This window comes from Ciconia boyciana, chromosome 2 (genome assembly GCF_034638445.1).
Source record: "Ciconia boyciana chromosome 2, ASM3463844v1, whole genome shotgun sequence".
NCBI classification, from domain to species: Eukaryota; Metazoa; Chordata; class Aves; order Ciconiiformes; family Ciconiidae; genus Ciconia; species Ciconia boyciana.
In genome coordinates, this window is record NC_132935.1 from 133156807 (window position 1) to 133180189 (window position 23383).

The window sequence follows — 23383 nt, forward strand, 5'->3', positions numbered from 1 at the left end:
TGAGCTCTGTCCCATCAGCCACCTTCATTAATGAAGAGGTTAAACCGTCCTGGCCTGGGTGTTGGGCCCCTGGTGTACGCCAGTAAGGCCAGGTCTGCAGCTGGGCTTTGTGCCACTGGTCACGTCCCTCTGAGCCTGGCAGTTGAGGCCATTTTCTGTGCTCAGAGGCCTGGGTTTCCTGAGGGCTGCTCTTGCTGGTAACAACAGGAGCAAAGGTGGCAGTGAGTACCTCGGCCTTTTCCATATCTCCTGTCAGCAGGTCCTCTGCCCCATTCAGTCGTGGAGCCCTAGTCTTCCTGTTGCTGATGATATTTTTGCAAAAGCCTGTGAACCATTCTGGAGCATTCTTGATCCTCCTCCTTGCTTTAATCCTTCCTCCTTTTGGGATCCTATGCTCTACTATGTCATAGTCACTGCAGCTATGGCTGCCCCAACCTTCACATCACTGCACAGTTTTTTCCATGTTTGTAATTATGATGTTCAGCAGAGTGCCTGCCCTTGCTGGCTCCTCAGTAACCTCTTTCAGGAAATTGTAATCAGTGTACTCCAAAAACCTTCTGGATTGCTTGTTCCCTGTTGTGTTGCCCTTCCAGGAGATAACAGGGTAGTTCATGTTCTATGTGCCTGTAAATGTGAGGCATCTTCAGTTGTATGAACAAGGTCTCATATATTTCGTCTTGATCAGGTGATGAGTAGCAGACACCTGCCACAATGTCACCCATGTTGATCTGCCCTCTCATCTATGACCCATAAGCTCCCAGCTGTTTCATCGTCCATTGCAGGATAGAGCTCCACACGTTCCTGCTGCTCTCCCAAATGAAGGGCAGCTTTCCTTCCTCGCCATCCTAGACTCTCCTTAAAGAGCCCATATCCAGCCATGGCAGTAGTCTGATTGTGTGAGTTATGCTGCTGTGTCTCAGTGATCCTGTTGAGATCATAGCCCTGCAACTGCACCCAGACCACTAATTCCTCCTGCTTGGTCGCCATGCTGTGTGTGTTGGTGTATAGGCACTTTGCAGAGGCACCCAGTCATGATGATTTGCTAGGGAAGGTATTAGAGCTTCCCCTTCATGCTGTCCTTGCAGGCAATGCTTTATATGTGTGCTTACATTTGAGGTGGGGCCCTGGTTAGCCCTGTTTCTTTGTTTACAAGGTCCTTTTTGCCTATGTCACTCTGTACCCTTTGCTTGCCAACCTGGTCCGCCACTTCCTCACTTGGCTGTGAGTTGTCATCTACGTCCCCTGATGTTGCTGGTATCCTTCTCATGGAGCTGCCTCAGCCCTCTATCTGCCAGGAGAAGCCTTTTAGAGGAACTGCTGCCGCATTATACCTCCTAGGTATTTACAGCTACCACTGCTGCTTTCTCCAGAAATAAAATCTATCTCTCTGCGGCTTATAATTCCTTAGACCTTCCTTATTCCCCTTTCATCCTGAGAAAGTACTGTTCTTGTATGCTTTGCGCAGACTTGCATATCTTTCTGGGGTTGTAAGAGGAGATTGCTCTAGCTGGTTCCCCATGGTTTCACCTGACCAGGTCATTTATTTAATGATAGTGCTAGTGGGGAGAGGCGGAAATCTCTGGCAGCTTACGCCATTATTGAGTATTGAAATTATTCAAGAAGTTGCCAGACAGCCTCTTCAATTTTATTCCGTTTGCCGTTCACGTCTGAATAGTCATTTCCTCACAACCACGTCCTATGCATTGAAAGATTTTGGTTGCTTTCTCTTTAAGTAAAGCCATACCTAAGTATTCCCCACCCCCCCCGCCTTTGCTTTGGAGGGTTATAGTGAGCTCTCACTGTTATCATGTTTGGTTCTTCTCCCTTTAGGCTTCTTAAAATTCTCTGGATATATTCCACTACAGTCTGGATTTCAGAACAAAATATTTGTATTTGTGTTATACAAGGTAATTCTTTCCTTCACCTCTTTTCCTTGCTTGTCATTCATCAACAAGCCTATACTTGGATATCAGTACTTCGTAACTAATTTTAAACTGGCAAAGCAAAACTTGATGGGATGTCTCACATGACCCAACTTTTCACCAAGTGTTAATTTTTTCCCCAGATGAGTATTTAATTTTGTCATTGTTTGAAATCCATGGTCACAATTCAGATAAACTAATGTGTATTGTTGAATAGTTTACCTATGCCTAGGGTATCCCCTACAGCATGCTCTTTTAACTTTTAATAGTTTTGTATCTTAATGATATGTTGCTCTTTTTTTCAGAATAAGCTGTTCCAAAGGACAGTTGTTTTTCAGTGTTTTCTCAAAAATTAAGAGAAATCAGACATGAATTTCAAAAGCCAGTCTGCATCTCTTGTCTTCAAGTCTTAGTACTGATGATCTTGAATCTCAAATGAGATTGTGCAGGATGTTGGGCAGGGGAGTCCATCTTGGGCTACATGCTGAGGCAGCAGGCTCATTGTCTTGCAGTTGCCACAGTGGGGGAGGATTGAAAGGTTTTCCATCAGCCTTTATTTCAGTGACCTTTTCCAAGTTAGGGATAGCAGTTGACTAGGAAAAATCTAAACAGTCATTTCTCTTCAGTGAGTCCATAGTTTTCTCTCGAGTTTTGTAAGCTGAAAAATAAATTGAAATTGAGAAGGTAATATTTTCTGTTTTCAAAATGTCATTTCTGCAAGTCTGACTTATTGAGCTTCCCATGCAATACATACTTGGAATTTATTAAAACTGCTGTATGTGAAGACTCCTATGCTTAATGCTTCCAGCAGCTTGCATAAGTGAGGTAGAATAAAAGTTGAAAGTAATGTCAGCATGTGAAATGTTAACAAGTGAAGGCGTGATAAGATTCTTTAAATATTCACAGGGACTTAATTTTCATCATCTGCTTAATACAGTGACTACATAGTTTTCACAAACTGTGTTTGCTTATTCTTTCAGGCTGAAGGTCTTGGAACAGATGTTGGAAGATGTTAGCTGTGGATACTGGGGTTGTGGAGGAGTGGTTATCGGAGTTCAAGGTAATATACTCTCAGATACTTAGCCAGTAGTGTTTGCATCGCTGCTGGAGCACTATGCAAGAGTGCTTGATTGCTGTAGAAAATGAAGAAAAATAGTAACCTTGGATTTTGCTGAGATAATGTGATATATACAAATGTCTGCTTGAAAGGATTTTTTTTCCTTGTCCTCTTTGGGATTACATACTTCCTGATACAGAGCAGTGAAAATGTGTATCACAGATGAATGGTCGTCTTGGTTTGAGTACCGACTAGACTTGACAATAGGTTTTGCTCCTGATCTGCTTAGATACACTGGGAATGTGTTTTCCTATCTGTATAGTGGAGTATGATCTGCTTTGAAGGACTGCAGATAAGAAGTACTGTAAGACCTATGAATAGTAACTTTCAATGTACAGCTTCCAAAGGGTTGTTAAAAAGATTAGATTTTTTTTTTTTTACCCTCTGAAGTACTGGCAGAAAATCTGTTTAGTGTTAGAGAAGAGCTGTTCATGTCAACTGGAATTTGTGTTCTTTCAGAGTAATACGATATCCTGTAATAATGTTCACTAGCTGTGTACAGTCATTCTTGAGAAAACTTCTTAAAGTATGGATCTGCAAACTGCTATGTTTCACAGTACTGAAATTTCACAGTGAAATTTTGGTGGGGTTGCACCTGTGAAACTCTTGGGTTTTATCTTTTTCCCATCCACTGCCATTACATTCTGTATGAAACTGCCTGCAAAATGATAAAACGCAGTGTGTCTTCTGGCAATTTTATTGTCCTGAGAACATGGTGATTTCCGTAGTAAGGATTTCTTTGTGAAACAAGATTTAGTTTACAGTAAACTCTGATAAATAGTAACTTGTAATGGAAAATTGTTGTTGAAGTAGCTGTTATATTTTAATGATAAAAATTGCTTTATCTAGTAGTTAAAATATTTTTATTTCAGACACTGCCAGAAGCATCCATATCCAGCTATGCTACAAACTTGAAAGACAAGAGTGCTTTGATTTCATCTCTTTACAAAGTAATTCAGGAGCCACAGAGTGAAGTGAGTATATCGGATCTCTCACACAAAATGTCTGACATAACACCAGCAGAATAAAATAAGACCTTGTGTGCTACTTAATTGTGTTGTAACTACCTGAACCACAGAACTACATGAAGAGTCTCTGTCAAAATGTTTGTTCTTAGCAATGACATACTACCATGGAAACAATTAATAAGTTTTGTAACCTACTGATCATAGTTAAGCTTGTAGATCATACTCGTGGGCTTCAGGAATTGGGTATAGAATTGAGAAATATTTTAAGGAATTGAAAAGATGTTTGAGACTGACAGAATACTTTCTGTAATTCAGTATCACTTGGATGTGAATCTATATCTATCTGAAGCTTGGCTATTACAACCCAAGAGAACAATAATAGACAGGTTTACAATCCTTTTAAGTTATTGCTTAGGTTTTAGGTTTTTTGCTGTTGTTTTAAACACATACAATATAAATATATGCATTTATACAGTGGATGTACCCTTGCTGAAATGATGGCAAAAAAAAGAAAAAAACTGGGGGGAAGGGGGTAGGTTTACAATGTACCTGTGCCAGGAATGGTTCCATACCCCATGACTGTGCTTGTTTTAAAGTGTCCAGGTGAGTTCAGAACATACTGAGCTGGTTTTGGTTGTGTCTTGTTAACTGTATTGTCTCACTTTCTACCATCCAGCAAACTTTGTGTGTATTATTTTAAAATTGCACCAAGTCCTTAATTACTCTTCTGAAAAGACTCGGCATAAGGAACCTTTCCAAAGTTTGAGATTATTCCAGTAGTGGTCGGAGGATAAAATGCTTTCAGTATATATGTTTTTAGAGAGAATGCTGATAGAGAAACTCCCAGGTTGTCCAGCAAAGAAGAAATGTAATTTTACTTTGCTGCTCAGAAAGGTGTTCTGAGTCATTCTAACTACTGAGTCAAGCCTGTCTGGTCTTCAGAATGCGTATCAACATGTAAATTAATCTGATGAGTCTCCCTGTTGATAGCCAAATTGATACTTTCATGTGTTCTTTGGTTTCTTGCTACTTCTGGCTATCACTAGGTTTCTCAGGGACCTTAGTAGCAGGGTCGTTAAAGCCCTGCAAACTCTGCTCGAAGAGGTTTTTGGGATAATTCTGGGGGCAAGGTATCAAAGATTTCCCTGTTAGTGAGACTTCGAATTGAAATGAAAAGCCAGTGCTGACACTGAGTGTTGTGCTGCCTTGGGAGAACAGTCATAAAATCTTTGTTTGGACCATTCTCCAAGTACCTGTCACTTTGTGGAAAGGGCTACTTGGAGCTTTCCACATTGTGAAAATACTTATAAACTAGCTGTTAAAAAGACAAATAATTTCTTTCTACTGTTATTTGAGATCTATTAGCTGCATTGTATAATGTCAACTTGCTTTACAGTGTGGGATATGTGCTGTTCTTTCTTATCTCATGTATATAATGCAAAGGGGAAGGATTAATGCGTGAACACTGCAAATACTGCTGAGATTAAAAACAGACAAACAACCCCATCCGTATACCTTTGAATATATGTACTTCTAATATAATAATTATCTGTAACTTAAAATTGTGATTAATCTCGTTTTGGGGGATGGATTCTTTTTTTAAGCACTTGAAAAGTAATCGTGTATTTGCATCTGTGACTGCATTTTCCTGCTGGTTCATGTTTGCTCTTCATATGGGGTTTTTTGTTTGCTTTTCCAAAAAATTAATGAATTTGTGAGATAAATGAACTACTTCTTTGCTATAGCAAAGAAATATCCAATTCATAGTAGCTTTGTTAGTAAAGACTTTGTTAGTTACTTTTGAGATTCCTGGGCCACTGATAGGTGAAAAACATAATTCAATACAAGGAGAGTTTTCAGTAGATGTGAAGTTTTAAAGGACTTTTAATTGGCTCAAGAGTCCAACAGTAAATAAATAAATAAATAAAAATAATTCTGAGGTTTCTTTCTTCACAAATTCAAGATGTTTTGCTTTCCACCTAAAACAGTATTGCTGTCCTTTTAGATAGTAGCCATGCAGGTATTTGCATTAGGAAATAGAAAGTGTTTGGAGTGTCTAACACATTTGGATGCAGCTTAAAAGGAAAAGGGATGGAATTGCTTGGACATTCTTCTGTTCCAGCATTAAAAATTGTTTCAGTCTAGATACCTTTTAGAACTGTTTTAGTGTAAAACAAAATCTTGAAACAGCAACAATCATTAGTGCATTTTGATATTAGGTTGTAGCATGTGGTGGCATTTTGAGGAAGGAAGTCTGTTTTTGTACTGATTATGCATTTAAATGTGCTGATATAAAGCTGTCTCAACTGAGATAATGATGTGAACATGGATACCTGTCATAGCTATTTATGTGCCTTTTAAAGTTCAAGCACATAATTCTGAACTGATACTTCATTAGAGGAAGCATGCAAATTGTGTAAAATATGTAAGCTGAAGATGGAAAGCGCTTGTGCTAGTAAAGTTTTCTAGAAGGATCTTTGATATTCTGCTCTTAAAACTGATGACTAGTTTAGCTTGGCATGATTTTTTTTTGCCTTTGCTGTAGATTTTTCACAGGTGATTTTTCCAAAGAGAAGCTATATCTGTCAGAAGCTAAAAGTTCCTCTTTTTTTGAATGAATCAGATTGTCCCAAATTACTTCTTAAAAAGAACCAAAACCTGCTAAGATCCTTTGGGTTCAGAAGTAACTTTGGGAGGTAAGAAATGTTAACTCGAATTTATTTGTATTCAGGAGGAAAAACTTAGGAAAGCAAGCAGACTTTTTTTTTCTAGCATGGTCTTCTGGTGGTGTTATCTCCTTTCCTGCAATAGTGGGAGGAACATATAGAAGAGTGGGTTTCTTACCTTTTTTGAAAGCTTGCTCCATTGAAAAACTGAAGGTGTGACCTAGACAAATAGCAGAAAAACTGAGTGTTGCAGTTAGAATAAAATGGAAAAAGTGATCTGCCTGTTACTAGCAGTAAAGTACATATCTATATTCCAGTTTTTAAGGATTTTCAGAAAGGTGTTGAGTAATACTTTGCTTTCTGAACTGAAGTGCAGTGGCAATTCTAATGATTATGGTATCTTTTCTCAGTGCAATCTCTAAAATACTCTAAAATGCATGTCTGTTTTGGATTCCATCATTTTCAGGTTGAAACTTTTGGGGATTTTGTGCAGGAATACATTTCAGTGAAGGTCTATTACTAGCCTGAACATTCCTGGTTTTGAAATTAATTTAGAGTCTATTTCTGTGAGTCATGTAGATGAACTGTTAAGATGTTAAATCTTGGAGGTAAGGAACAAATTAGCAAAAATAGTCCTTTAGGTATGTTACATTTGAATCCTGTCTTTCAGAGATTTGCAATTGGAGAATGTCACATTTTAAGTAATGCTTTTTTTTATATACTAGCTGGAGCTGATAAAATTAATTCTAAATAGCTGGAATCTCAGATTTCATTTTGTAAAGTTCACTAATATAAATGCATCAGATGCCTGGATTCTTTTTCAGGGAGTAGTTTCTTAGATAGGGTCCTCCTATTTGTTATTACTTGCAAATAAATGATTTGGAAGATTTAATGAAAAATCCCCTTTTTTCCTTCCCTACCCCACTCTTTTTTTTTTTTTTTTTTAGAATAAATCCTTTTACAGTTCCAAACTCTTCTTGATGGTTTGCTGTGTTTGCTGCCAAAAAGTACTTTTGAGTATGTGCTTTTGAGTTTTTGCTTGAGAGTTCAGTGTCCAGTTCAGCTGGCTTTGAAAGCACCTACTGGTTTTGACAGTATTTTCCACTTGGGTTAGGAAATCTCCTATCTAGGTGACAAAATAAAAATATAACTTCCATATATTGGCACATGATGGTTTACACTATGTTTTGTCTTCTAGCGGAGGTAGGTAGCACAAGAATGTGTATTAAATCCAGAAACACAGTGCAAGCTGATTGCTTAATTGTTTTAAAGTCTTTTTTTAACTTGTTCTAGCTCAATGTATTACTTCCTGTTCAATACATTACTTCCATTTATATCAGCTTAGCAAATTTGATTGTAAAATTACTCTTGAGGCTTCCCATTTCTGTCTCAAACCTATAAATACATTGAAGTTTCTGGAAGATTTTAATGAGAGTGGAAAAGTGAACTAATTCTACTGTATACTAAGTTATTGTAATACTTTGAATTTGAGTGTTATGCAGCTCTTCTCACTTGGTGGGTAAAAGCTTCTAGCAATTTGTGTGTACACTGTTGGAGTTTTAGAATAGCAAGACCTTTTGTTCAGGTGCTTTTCCCGTATATTAGAGATATTAAGAGCATGGTATGAGCTGTGGTGATAACAAGTATCCTCTATTTATGCACTTGAGGCTAGAGGAAGTGAGCCAAAAATGAGAGAAAGGAGCCATTGGTATTCTTTCTTCACATGGGATGGAAGGCTCTACTTTTATAATCTGAAAGCATGTTATAAGGAATGAAAAGTGTATAAGGTGACTTGGGCAGTTATTGCATCAGTCACTCCCTAATAGCTAAAATGTAACATTTATCAGTTTACAGTTTTGTCAGAAGGATTGATCCACACAAAGTTGCAGTTTCTTGTAATGTTTTATTCATTCACAATTGTAATTTATATTTCAGCTTCTGGAGCCTGTTTGCCATCAGCTCTTTGAGTTCTATCGCAGTGGTGAGGAACAACTGCTACGATTTACGCTGCAGTTTTTACCAGAATTGATGTGGTGCTATCTTGCTGTCTCAGCCAGCAGAGATTTGCAGAGCAGTGGATGCATAGAGGCTCTTCTCCTAGGAGTTTATAACTTGGTTTGTATTTGCATGTAATTATTCCAGCCTAAAAATATTAGTGTGCTTTTGGGGGATACTATAGAGTATTTTACTGGGGAATAATTAACAATTTTATTTCAGAATTGAAATGAAGTGATTGAGTATCTTAGTTTTGACTCTTCATATTGGTGTCCGTGTCAGAAATCTGCAACATGAACTTTTATTTTTTTATTTTGGTGAATATTTTCTCTGCTCTTTTTGTGGTTCCTGGAAAGTGTTAATGCACTAATGGCTGAAGGAGCCAAAGGAGTCCTCTTAATTTTTTTGTAACTTAATTCTTGGTATGGTGATTAAATTTACATTCTGCTTGAGAGCTTTTAGAGGTGCTACTTTTGAAGTGGTTGCCCATATTTTCTGGGGTATTCTGACTATCTTGACTAGAAAACACAAAAAATCACTTTCAACAAATTCTTAGTACTTGACTGCTGAACAGATTGCTTAGCTTTGAGAAATTAAAGGTCTCCTTTCATTTTGTAATAACCTTGACATTTTTTTCATATTTTATATGAGAAGATACTGTTTGTTACTAAATTACTGCTTTGAAGAACAGAATTATGAAGGAACTTTTAAAAGCACCATATTTTGCTAATGCATTTAGTCTTTTTATGGCTATTATAAAAAGCTGAGTATTATTATGTCCATTGGGATTCTCTTCAGTGTAGTTTGTATGTTCTGGATGTTTTAGGACAGCTTTTTGGGAAGTGAAACAGTGATGAACTTCAAACTTCCTCTTCCCCTTCTGACAATCTGGAGAAGGCAGCTCCCATCCTTCTAAAAATAATCTCAAGTGTCTTTATCAAGCGAGTGAAAACATTTTTGCACCCAGGAGTCTACTTAAAAAGACCTGAGCCCTTATATTCAACTCTTCTTTAGGCAGAGTACAGGCTTCATGTGTTGTCTGTGTGTTTAGTTGTATCTGAGAAGAAAAACGTTCCCGGAAAGCATTTGGTATATCTTATGCCTTAAGTCAATTAACTCCTTTATTTCCATGATGAAGTAATCTAAAATGGTGGATGGATGTGGGTATGATCACTTGTCCTTCTGCTAAAAGAGATTACATTTGTAGTTAAGCTTGAAACCAGTCCAGTAACATCTTTTCTTAGCTATGAACAGTTTCTTCCTCAATTAGTAACATAGCCATCCATCTCCAGCTGCTTGGGGTCACAGGAATTTTACAGCAAGCTTCTGTAGGAAGCTGTAGATCAACCTGATTTTTTGAAACTTCCCCCTCCCCTGCTTTAAGTCATAATGAATGCTTATGCTAAAGTAATGCCACGTTACTGATGCTGACTTCTTCCCCTCTGTTGATGTCGTATAAAGTTTGTAAATTAAACAATCAAGATGGTACTGTTTTTCAGTATACAAGGTTGAAAAGGTAGTAGGTGACCTGCGTAGATACTTATTTTCTCTTTAACCAGATACTTTATGTTTTCAAAAGCAAGTGGAAAGATGTAGCCTAATACAAATAGTAATCCTTCTGTAAATATGTACGATGGTCTCTTGGAACTTGAGGGAATTAACATGCTCAACAGAGTCCTGCAGTTTCTTACTGAAGGAAATTGGAAAATTAAGTATTGGTCAGAATAATTTTAAATTCACTATGTTGTCAGGGTATGGAATTATTGTGGCTGAACCTTGAGATCACAAACTGGTTTGTTCTACCTTCAGCTGGAGACATACAGTGGTAGAGCATGCATTTGATATTTTTGGCTTTCCTGGCTGTAGGTGTTGGTTTTTTCTAATACGCTTCAGATCTTGAAATGTACTCCTGAAACTTAATTACAAATCTGATTAGAATGAATAGTCAAAATATTGATATTTTTAGATTTTAAAAGTTTGGATGTAGCCAGTTTCTCTTCCCTTCTCCTCCCTTATGTTGACGAAACTGTTTTCGACATTGATGCAGAAGCAATATTGAAAATTAAAGTATCAGTGGTTTATATGGAGAATGGAGGAGCTGTATAACTCTTCAGACAGATCAGCTCTGTATGCCTTTTTGATACTTCTGTCTTCCTTTACGACTTCATATTCTACTTTAAAACTCATGTCTTAATTACTATATGAAGTTAGTCCTTCAGCCTTTCAAGGCATGGGTTTTAGGAGACAGTGAAGCTCCTCTCTGATCTCTGCCTTTGGATATATGAAATCTACTGCTGAAATTTAGGAAAAAAAAATAGTTCTTGTGTGTGTGGTGTTGGTTATTGGTCAGGTTTGCTCTGGAACTTCTGAAGTTTATGTGAAGTACTTCAGTGCTCTTCTGTGATACGTAGGCCCATCTTTTTTTGCCTTACCCATTAGTGTACCACTAACTTACAGGAGTGAGAAGTCTGCCAACATACTGCTATGGTGGTATCTTGCAGGAAAGTAGCTTCTCTAAAGCTTTGCATCCATGCTTCTTTTAACTCTCTCTGTAAGTATGGAATTATCAGACGGGGGCTTTTGCAAATACTATGATGTCTGCTACTATCAAACCATATGAGGCTGCAATCATTCCAGAGCTATAATATTTCAAAAAAAAATTACTTGTAGAGTCATTACTTGAGGAGTAAATAGTTTTCAGAACAGAATTTTTGAGCATTAACATTCACAATTAGCAAATAATGTATAATTTAAAAAGATAACACTGTTTAAACATACTGAGATTTCCCGTTAGTGTTTTTAAGGTGGACTATATATGCAAATGCATGTGTCCTTTGCTAAGTAATTTGAATAGTTTTCAGAAACAAAGCAAATGCACTGTGATAGAAAGCAAATACAGAGATAATTTCTAGCTTGTAGCTCGGATTGTTACAGTATCCCTATCTGTCCCTATAATAATTTGTTGGCTTTCTTTATCCATTCACCCCCACCCAGCATTTAACATTTTTGAATGTCTGCTTTCTGTAGCACAGTGTAACCATTGGTATCTTCTGTCTTTTTCAGGAGATAGTTGACAAAGAGGGACATAGCAAAGTGCTGAGTTTCACAATTCCGTCTTTGTCCAAACCTTCAGTCTATCATGAAGTAAGTGACATCTACAACATAAAGTTGTTACTGATCGAGAAAGACAGTATGCTTTGGGGGCCTGTTTGTTAAGAATAAAAGTGAAAAGTAATTTTAACGTGTTGCATAACAACATAGGAACATATTTTTCAGTCTTCTGAGTACTGCTAACTGGTCTCTGAGGCCTCTTCAAGACTGAGTAGTCATAACTCCATAATATCCATGCACCAACTACGTCTTTTTTTTCTGTTCTGAAGCCAAATACCTTATCTGGTGTAACATAACTTCAGGAATGTAAGATAGCTAAGCAGTCAGATAACCTTAAGCCTGTTGAAAATGTATGTACAAATATGATGTTGATCGTTGTCTATTTTCACTTGCATTGTAGCAAGACTTCAGGCGGGCATGTTTTGAATGACCCTTTTTCCTTTAGCCTTCCAGCATTGGCTCCATGGCTCTCACTGAAGGAGCTTTATCGCAGCATGGCTTGTCCAGGGTCGTATACAGTGGACCTCATCCTCAGAGGGAGATGTTAACAGCACAGAACAGGTGAAATTGTGTAATAGGATTTTGCTCGAGAATCACTAATGAATCTTAACTTAAAATTTTTAGCATAGTTAGAGACTGAAGGTGGATAGGTGTATGCTGTGTTTTGTGGGGTTCTTTTTGTTTTTAAACACGTGTAAATGTAGATGCAGAAAGACTAGCAGTGCATATTACTACATGAAGAGGAAAAGCTTACAGAACCAAACTACTCAGTTGTCAACTTTATTGAAAGGAAATAGCAAATCTGTTCAAATAACTCTTGCAAATTTCTGTGTAAACTTGTTTTCTTTTCAAAAATAAAATTGGTAATGTAATTCTAATGTTTCTTGTAAATCCCAGGTTTGAAGTGCTGACGTTCCTTCTGCTCTGTTACAATGCTGCCTTAAGCTACATGCCTGCAGTTTCTCTTCAGTCGTTGTGTCAAATTTGTTCAAGGTAATTTCTGTAGGTTGATTACACTTAAAATGGCATTTTCAACTTGAAATGCAATCAGTTTCAACTTTTTTTTTTTACAAAAAAGAAAAGCTTCAGGTTCCCAAAAGCTGTTTGTAAACTTGACTTTTTTTTCATAAGTGTTTACAGCTGCGTTATTTGCTTTTACAGTATCTCTTACATAACTTTGGTCTGAGATCTCAAAATGGGGAAGCAATGACCCAGCTTATATGCAGTATGGTTAAGTGGAGAAGTCAAATCAAGGGAACTGTCTGTTTTTAACCAAAGTAGTTGTAGGTGTGTTAACTAAATAAAATCAGAAATGTCTTCTAAAGTCTTGATAAATGTTGCATTGCAAGCTTACTAAATATATTTGGATGTTGTGCAAGTTGAAACGTTCTTGAAATTATAGTAGATCTTGAAACTAGAAATACATCCGTTCTTACAAATACTCTGGGTATTTCCAAAATCTGCTGTTACTTCAAAAACACCCCCAAAACCCCACCTCAGCTTTAATTACAGTGTCTGTTTTTGATCCATTTCTTTTTTCAAAGAGGAAGAACTGGTAGTAAACATGTCTATCGCCTAGATTTTTGAAAGTGGACTTTGGGTTGAGGAAAAAATTAGAATGCTCTCAACCCAGGAAACCCAAGAGAGACCTAGAAGTCAGCTACAGCAACTTTTTACCAGTCATAGTTCCCAGGTTCCTCACACAAACAAAACATGGTAATGTATGCCTGTAAGATCCTCTGCTCTTCAGAAGAGGTGAGAGAGCATTGGAGCACTTGGCAATATTTACAAGAGTCTTTACAAGATCTCTGTTAGATATGCTGGTTTAAAATTTAAAAGTGGAAAATATTTTGGAGCTAAGGATTGTGGACAAGAGACTGATGTTGCTTATTCTGCTTGGTTAGGTTTTGATTGTATTTGGGATAAATAATTTTCAAAAGGCCTCCAAAAAACCCCAAACAAATTACCAGTAGATGCAAGCAAATCTTTCTGCTTCAAAATATTGAATGTTTGGATACTGAATTATTTGATACTATACAATTTGACTTTTATCTTAGTTCTTCATTCCCTACTGGTTTTGGCATCCATGTTTCTCTGCTTACTGAAAATTTTGCCCTGACAGCATTTTAGGGAATCAAGGGAATATGTGTCAGAAGACCAGAATATCTGTCAGTATCCTGTTTGGATGTGGTGCTGACAAAATTCTCAGAAGAATCTATAGAATAACTCCTTTAATTGGTTTGAGCAGTGTTGAATTTAGGTTTATTTTGGAAGATTTGTATGAAAGCAATCTACAATTAATGTGCTTTCTTCTAGTAAGTCTAATTCAGTTTTTATGACTTTTCGAAAGAGGCAAAAGCTTCTAGTACTTATTTACAAACATGAACTGTAAATGTGACAATTGCAGCACAAAATATCTTGTGCTGATCTCAAGTGGTGTAAATCCAGATTTTTTGCATTTGGGCATCTTCAGTTACTAAGTCTCTTTTCATGAGAATGTTATCTTACGCTGATGTAAAGCGAAGCAGTTCTGCTGATGTCATTCTAGCCTTTTTAGAGGAAGTAACTCAGAGTAGGGCTTTTTAAAACTAATCAATACTGGCATCAATAGAGTGTCTGTATTAAGGTCTTTTCTATATAACTGTCAGTGTCAACTGATCACATTCCTACTGTGAATTCACTATTTTCCCCTCAAAATACTTACGGTATCCCTATACAGTAGCATCTAGTAAATGCATAAATATATACATCAGCATAAAAATGACCTGGTTAGATGTTTTTTATGTAAACTAGCATTTTTGTTTAAACTGGACACTTGCTGCTGCCTCCACCCCTCAGGCTTTACACAACACTGAAATGCTTATTATTTTAGCGGATTATAAGTGTAATCTTTGAGTCAAACCATTGATAGAAACTATGGACTACCTGGAACTAAAGTGTTGCACAAATTGCGTAATAATAGCCTCTTCTTGGGGATAAAGAGGAGGAAAATGGGATGGGATTTTTGTGGGGGAGTTATTCAACCTAGTTAATTTCAGTAACTGGCTTGTGTGGTTTAGGACTAGGTAAGAGTCAGAAAAACAGCTTTCATGCTTTAACTTTTACCATGTATGGACAAAATGAAATATGAGACAATGAACTCTTTTGGTTCCAACATCTTAAGCATGTTTAACAGAAGAGTCAATTTGATTCTCTTAACTGGAAGTAAGATTTTTGTTTTAGCTAGCTGTGTGTATACTTCACAGGTGAACTCTGTCTTTTAAGATACAATTTTATTTGTATTCTGGTTTCTAAAAATTTAGTTTTAAGTAATTTGAATAGAGAGACACAAATCACAATGCAATCTGAAGTAATGTATTCCTAATAATGATAAAATCCAAGTTCAAAATCTGAATTAATAAGCAAGGAGTACTTAAATGGTCTGTGCTTCTGGCCAACAACAATATCAAATTTAGGGGAAAACTTGCAGTTAGTTACAAATTAACATGTTTGGCTACTCTTGAAAATAAAAATTCAAAACTAAGCAAAATAAGTTGGGGGGGGTTTTTTGTTTGGTTTTTGTTTTTTTTTTTTTTCTTTAGAAATATGATTTTGAATTGTTGAATTCAGTCACTTAAATCTTGGTTTAGGCCAATCTGAGAAGTTTGTATTTACGGTTGTAAATTTCAGTGAGAATTATGGCTAAATACTGATGCTCAGAGCAGCAGTTGACCAACTCTATAAAGTGACAGCACAAGCCTAAAGTTCATGGAATTACCTTCAATACCAGATGAGTGCATAGAGGGTAGGTATCCTATACCTATAGGTATCTTAACGTAATGAAGTTCAAGAAGGCCAAGTCCAAGGTCCTGCACCTGTGCTGGGGCAATCCCTGATATCAGTACAGGCTGAGGGATGAAGGGATTGGGAGCAGCCCTGCGGAGAAGGGCTTGGGAATATAGTGCAATATGTACTTGCAGCCCAGAAAGCCAGTCGTATCCTAGACTGCATAAAGTGTGTCCAACAGGTCGAGGGAGGTGATTCTCCCCCTCTACTCAGCTCTTGTGAGACCCCACCTGGAGTACTGCATCCAGTTCTAGGGTCCCCAGTAAAAGAAAGACATGGACCGGTTTCATGGACCTCTGGGTCCAACGGAGGGCCACAAAAATGATCAGAAGGCTGGAACACCGCTCCTATGAAGAAAGGCTGAGAAAGTTGGGGTTGTTCAGCCTGGAGAAGAGAAGACTCCAGAAAGACCTTATTACAGCCCTTCAATATATGTAAAGGAGGCTTATAAGAAAGATGAGAGAGGCTTTTTACCAAGACCTGCAGTGACAGGACAAGTGGCAACAGTTTTAAACTGAAAGAGGTCAATTTACATTGGACATAAGGAAGAAATTTTTTACAATGAGAGTGGTGAGGCACAAGAACAGGTTACCCAGAGAAGTTGTGGGTGCCCCATCACTGGAAGTGTTCAAGGTCAGGTTGGACTGGGCTTTGAACAAGCTGATCTAGTGGAAGATGTCCCTGCCCATGGTAGGAGGGGTGGAAATTGATGATCTTTAGAGGTCTCTTCTGACACAAACAATTCTATGATTCTTCCTTTATAAACATATCATAATGTTTCTGTTTCCTTGCATGTTGTCACTAGTGTGGCTTCCTGTCTTTCCTGATGAAGTGTTTAAAATCTTTTTTTGTTGTTTTTATTTGGAGATGTGGTGATATCAGCATGAAGAGTCAAATTTAGATCATCCTAGGTGCAAAGTACATACTGGGAGAATTGCTGAGCTATAGAGCTCTTGGGGGCACTGGCTGCTTTTTTGTTTGGTGGTTTTTTTTTTTTTTTAAGTAGCCAAAGCAGAAGATGAGTTGCGGGATAGAAAAGGAGAGGAAAAAAGTGCAGTAGGTTGATGGCAAAGTTAGAATTAATAAAAAAAGGCTCCTGAAATCTCCGTTACAGATGTAATTTGGAAGGTACTACAATACAATCTTAATTGTTTTTCTGGAAAAAAAGTAGATTTAAGAGGAGTTTTACAAGCTTTCTGGTATTGAAGCTGAAGAATTGAAGCTTTCTGAGACTAAACCTTCTAGTCTATGCTTTGGAGAAGGAAATACTTTGATTAATGTCATTAAAGGTCATTCCGGAAGTCCAGTAATAGCCAATGAATTGAATATTTAACTACCCAATATATTTGATTTCCAGAATGTTTTGACTACAGAACCTGATGCAGAATTTAGTTCAGTACTAAATTATGAAGCTGACTTTTACTGGATTTTAGAATAGTTTTATGAATGTGACACTTCTGGTCTCTTTGCTTGAAAACTTGTGTGCAACTTCCATGTTATATGCAATGACACTTATGCTTCTGTCTTTAATATTACTAGTTGCTATGCTGCTTTATTTCCTTAAATACCATTAACTTATTTTTTGTTGGTTCTGCACCAAATGCGTGGATTCAGAATTACACTAACTGGCAGTTTTCTTTCATGTTCCACTGTAGTATAAATGTAACAGGAGTGTCTAGGATGTCTCTATTTTGAAGGATTTGAACTCTGCCAGTAGAGGGCATACCCTTCTTCTGTAATAAAAAATAGTCTGCTTCAGCACGGGGTTATTGTAGTTAAAATGTATACTAAACACCTAGCTTTGTAGAGTTCTGTACAACGGTGGTTCTACATTATTTGCTAATGACAAATGCATGATTTCTTTAGAATTTGTGTCTGTGGATATCCTCGCCAGCAAGTGAGAAAGTACAAGGGAGTCAACAGTAGGATTCCAGTTTCGTCTGAATTCATGGTGCAAATGCTAACAGGGATTTATTATGCCTTGTAAGTTGGGAGTTTTTTGTATGCATACAAAATAAAGAAATGTCAGCTTAATTTCTACACTCATTTAGGCACGGTACCTTTGAACTGTTTTATTTTCTAGTGGACAGATGCTATGTCTAGCAATAAGGTCTTCAGGAAGAGAACATAGTTCTCCAACTAGTTGGCTGAAGTTACCTATGTCATACTGGGGAAAGAGGGCTAGAACAGCACTTAATAACTGCTGATGTGAAAAAATCTTTTAAAAAGATATTTTCCCACTGATGTCTGCTGTCCACATTTTTGCATGCTTAGTTTTGACATCAGTCTAGTTAAGGAAAAAAGGTCTTATCATTCTTTCTCTGAAATGCTAATGTCATTTACCCTTTGATAGTCATGTTAATGTGTAAAGCTCTCTTGTTAACTGAAATAATTAGAGACTAGTAACACAGGAATAGTCAAAAGGTGGAGTAATATTAAACCAGTCGTGTTTGAATTTCAGAATATTTCACGGCTAGCTGATCAATAACTAATTATGTCACTTTTAAACTGCTCAGGGTAGCCAATGAAAATAAAACTTTGTCTCCATAGACAGTACTTCAGAACACGTTCTTTTAAATAGCAGGCTTACTGCTACTGAACACAAGTAGTTCAAATCCTGTAAACTGACCTCAAGGAATACTAAATCTGTGAAGATTATGTAACCAAGAAGGTTCATCTGTTGATGTAGATGCTTATTATTATGTATATATTTACCTTTGTAGTTATAATGGAGAATGGGATCTGGCTCGTAAAGCTATGGATGACATTTTGTATAGAGCACAGCTGGAACTGTATCCAGAACCTCTGCTGGTAGGTGTTGTATTTCAACAATTTTTTAGTAGAATTTTTAGTCTAGGAAATCCTTCCTGTGAATGTGCATGATGCGACATCACACCAGGAACCTAAATCCCGTGAAGTCTATGTGGCTGTGCTCGTGTGAATAGCTAGATCTGCAAGTATACAGACACATGCACAGGTATTTTCGATGTACTTAGTTATTTTGTCATCTTCTCTAGTGCACAAGCTATTTTCAGTAGAACGTTTCTAATTCTTGAAAGCTTAGATGACGGTGCAGAAGCACTCTGAAGTGCGTGTTAAGTAATAGCCACATCTTTAAACTGGAAACTTTGTTTTTAAAAAGTGGCAGGTATTAAATGTAACTTAGTTCTGAGAGGTAATTGCAACAAGCATTCTTTATAACCCACGTGAAAAGCTAGTGTGCTTTTTGACCTTAAACTGGAATTGTACACAGTATTCTTCTTGGAGTAATAAGAATCCTCTGACAGAATTCCTTTTCTAAAATTTGGATCTTCATGTTAAGAACTTAACTGCATCTATTCCATTCTAGGTTGCTAATGCAATAAAAGCTTCACTGCCTCAGGGTGCCATGAAATCTAGTAAAGAAGGTACAAGATGCATTCAGGTTGAAATTACACCTACTTCATCCAGAATATCAAGAAATGCTGTGACTAGCATGTCTATCCGAGGGCATAGATGGAAAAGGCATGGTAAGAAACACATTTTGCAATGAACTCTCAGCTTTTTAAACGTGTTGAAAATAATATTGAGAATTTTGTTATTGCACATCTTCATTGCTAGTAAGCAAGCAGCAGTTTAGAGGTTTTTATTAACTGGTGAAGGGGAATCTTAATGCAGTTCAGATGAAGTATATTCTTTATTTCCTTAATCATGTTTATAAAAAACACACAAAAAACCCTTTTTGTTAAAGGGAGCTGTACAAAGTTATTGATTCTTTAAAGAGGTCGATGTTCCTGTTTTCTTCTGAAAAGTAATGTATAGTACCTGAAGCAAAACAAATATTTAATAACTTTACTGCAGAACCTCACCTGTCTTAAATTACTTAAATAAAAATCGGATTTAAGGGTAGAGGGCTAAATGACTATGTTTTGGTAACCCCAGCCAGCAACTAAGCCACACACAGCTGCTTACTCACTCCCCCCGCAATGGGATGGGGGAGAGAATCAGAAGGGTAAAAGTGAGAAAACTCGTGGGTTGAGATGAAGGAAGTTCAATAGGTAAAGCAAAAGTCACGCATGCAAACAAGGAATTCATTCACTGCTTCCCATGGGCAGGCAGGTGTTCAGCCATCTCCAGGAAAGCAGGGCTCCATCACGCGTAACGGTTACTTGGGAAAACAAACACCATCACTCCGAATGTCCTCCCCTTCCTTCTTCTTCCTCGAGTTTTATATGCTGAGCATGACATCATATGGCATGGAATACCCCTTTGGTCAGTTTGGATCAACTACCCTGGCTGTGTCCCCTCCCAGCCTACTCGCTAGTGGGGTGTTGTGTGGAGCAGAAAAGGCCTTGACTCTGTGTAAGCACTGCTCAGCAGTAACTAAAACATCCCTGTGTTATCAACACTGTTTCCAGCACAAATCCCTAACATAGCCCCATATAGCTTCTGTGAAGAAAATTAACTCTACCCCAGCCAAAACCAGCACATTAGGGGAAACTAATATGAGGGCTTCCACAAACTAGAACACAGGTCTGGGCTGAGAAGTAGAAAAAATGGTGCTGAATGTACTGTAAAAGGAGAAACATTATATTCTACTTCTTCTACCCTCTTCAGATGAGGGAAGAGCCACTGGACCAGCAATCAAAATTGGCAATGGCTTGTTCTGCTGGGCTTGTAATTCTGATGACAGGCTAAGCGAGTGAGTGTAGATAAGAATGCTCTTTTAATAGGTTCAATAAAGATTTTGAAGTAGTATCATAAAAATTTCTGTATGATGTGTACTGTACGAGCTTTTGTAGTATATGGACAGTTCAGTTTGAAAAATATTGCCAAGTTACTTGTAAAGGACTGAGAGGTAATTCAGGTAAGTGTTGAGAAAATTGTTTACGAATGTGCTGGTAGAAGACAACTTTAAAATAATGATAGAGCTTTCTAAGCAGTAATGATGTGCATTGGTGGTGGTAGTAGTACCAATAATAACCTGCCTAGAGGGGGTGAGGGGCAAAGAAAGGTAAAACAACCAAACTTCTTTTCAGTTGATTAAAAACTGCTTAAAACTGTCAGACAAAGCTGAGGAGCAAAACCTTAGTGTCTTTAACTTGAGTGAGGTCTAGTAGCAAGTTATTACTGAAATCTCAAGACTGCTGAGGACCATTTTAGTCTTTATTATTTATTTTCCTTTCTTCAGGCTTACAGTTATTAATCAGGGATTATTGACAAGGTGCAAGAAAACTGTATGATAGCTCAGCTTTTAAATGGACAAATGCCCTCTGAAGCTTGGCGATTTTGTCAGCTATTATTTTTGAGTGGTTCTGATGCTTGCTTGTTCAAATGAGGTGGTGGAGGGGAACACAGATCAGAGATACTGAATGCTAGTTCATTTAGAGGAATTGAAAGTGTATTAAAATAAACATTCCTTATGTCTTTGCATTTACAGAAGAAATGAAATAAAAAGGTTACAGAATCAGTATTGGAACCATCCTTATAAGAATGCAAATTTTTCAGCAAATATAGAAATCTAGAAGCTTTTACAATTATTGCCGCCTTGCAGGGGGTCATGCTTGGTGAAGTTCAAGGAAAAATGGGTGGGACAAGTGTGCCCTGCAGCAGATAACAGTAAGGTGAAAGGGAAATGAGAATAATAGTAGGACTCAGAAATGGGGGGGAATGCTATGTTTTATGAGCGTCTCATAAAGCAGGACAAGTTGAGAGAAACAGTGATAATCTAGTTAGTATGACCCAAGTGGGGATGAAGACTGAAAGATTAAGGACTTTTACAAAAAAGCTCTTGTCAACATTTTGTTTGGGTTATTGGGAAAACTTTGGATTTGCCTCGATGGTACAGGATTTAATGAAGAGGAAGAAAATCACTTGGTGTAGGGCGGGGATGGAGGGGAACTTCTATAGCAAGTTGTGGGAGTAGTTGTAAATTTGAAGGCTCTGTAAACGTTAGGCTAGTTTAAAGGCCAAAACTGAGTTTATGGTATCTTTGACTACGTGACCATCCAGTTGTTTTGTTTTAAATGGTAAATGTTCCATGCATATACTGCTTCAGCTAATATCAAAATTTTCATTATAAAATACTGACAAAATTGTTGTTTGTGACTTGAAAAGCCTTTTTAAAGTCAGAGTGGATGGTGTCCTCATTTCAAAATTCCTAATAACATAATTCAGTGCTCCTCAATTCCTGATAAAAGAAAGACATGGAATAGATCTTCAGGGTCAGCATGCAGAAAGAATAACGAGGCTTGTGCTTACAGATGCTTGTTTGAATTAAAATAAAAACTGAAATTGGTAGAAATCAGATTACAAACCCTGTACCTCCTGACCATTATTCTCTCTCCCACAGTGTAAGAGGAAAAAAAATTTATTCAGGGGTTTTATTTTTGTGCTTCAGTGTAACAAGAATGAGTTGTACAAATGTATTAGGAAGCTAGAGGAGACAGCTGAGAGGTAGTTTGATCTTCTACATTACGTGGACCAGAAGACCTGATGAAGCAAAGTATCCCTTGGGGAAGCAAGGGCAGCAATTTTCAATCACCAACTTATTTTATTTGTGTAAAATAAAAGAATTACAGCCAATCACATTTCCAGCTGAGAGGCACAGGCCTTATTTTTTTTATCTTTAAAAAAATTCAGTTTACTATAAAGGTTTTCAGACATTAGATCTTGCCAGCCTTTGCTAGAACTCTAGATTGAAGTCAGTTTTGAAAAAAGGTTGACTTAACCTTTAATCTTGTTGTGATACTCAACCCTGTAACTTGTTCATTAGAGCTGTCACTTAGAAGGACTTTTAAAAAAATCAAATTGGTATTGTGAATTTGGACTTTTAAGGTACTTTAGAGGTACTAAAGGTGAAGGTCATTTGCAAAATGGATCCATCTAATCACAAAAGGGTAGTATTTATAGAGTCAGTTGATACTAGCCACCACTTACCAACAAATTTAGTGCTATTGAATTGGATTGCCTATTAATCATAAAGCTTAAAAAAGAGGAGCATTAGCTCCTCTATCTAGCATTAGTTTTTTGTAGTGTTCATGTTTTAAAAACAAGTGGCATCTCTATTTCCATTCACAAATAGAGGAAAACCAGAAAAATCATACAGTGTGTAAGGGACATAAACACCTAAATGAATGGTTATTTATGGAAGCTAGGAATAAAACAAAGCAAGCCCTAGCAACGCTTTCCTTACTAATGTAAAATCTGCCAAACTGCCCCATAAAAGGGTTGCTCGGGGAAAAACTCCTGTGTGTAGAGGTATGCGTGTAAGAGAAATACCCTGATGTAACAGACTGAGTAAGATGAGCTAAGCAGATGTTGGTAAGATACATAACACAAAAACAGAGACATCAGCTAGAGGAGGACAAGATGTTATTTTTTTTTTCCCTATTGCAGAAATTGACTTTCATGTAGTACACAAGGTTTAGAAACATTAGTCTTTGAATCTCTGTGAAGAGAATTTTCTTTCTTTTTTTGAAACAGTATTAATTCCTGAAATATTTACAACTTTTTTTTTAGGAATCTGGAATGAACGTTAATTTTGGGATATAAGCTTGATGCTTTGTGAATAATTCAAAATGCTAACATTGTTGTGCAGGAAATGCAGCTTGAGCTTGTGGTTGTTAAAACTGAATTACAATCCAAATGGGCAGTTTGCCTGTGCAATCTGAGGTAAATGACATAGGCAACCATAATAATAAGGTGAACTATGATTGAAATATCTTTTGAATTAATTCTTAGCAACTAGTAATCATGAAATGCATTTATGAAGGTTGGTTGTACTACTCAAAGCATTCA

General features: G+C 37.2%; 1 protein-coding gene across 5 annotated transcripts in view; it reads left to right on the top strand.

Moving 5' to 3' along the window:
- Positions 1–23383, top strand: part of HYCC1 (hyccin PI4KA lipid kinase complex subunit 1) — a 51260-nt gene that overhangs the window by 18780 nt on the left and 9097 nt on the right. For 4 of the 5 annotated variants that reach the window (XM_072854148.1, XM_072854144.1, XM_072854145.1 and 1 more), the window contains exons 2-10: positions 2903–2982; positions 3912–4013; positions 8609–8788; positions 11732–11812; positions 12225–12340; positions 12677–12772; positions 17471–17587; positions 18328–18415; positions 18954–19113. In XM_072854148.1, the coding sequence (XP_072710249.1) occupies positions 2932–2982; positions 3912–4013; positions 8609–8788; positions 11732–11812; positions 12225–12340; positions 12677–12772; positions 17471–17587; positions 18328–18415; positions 18954–19113 (991 nt within the window). In that variant the 5' untranslated portion in view covers positions 2903–2931. Of the gene's footprint in view, positions 1–1863; positions 1908–2902; positions 2983–3911; positions 4014–8608; positions 8789–11731; positions 11813–12224; positions 12341–12676; positions 12773–17470; positions 17588–18327; positions 18416–18953; positions 19114–23383 lie in introns of those variants that run through there. The other variant, XM_072854147.1, reaches the window with a different exon arrangement.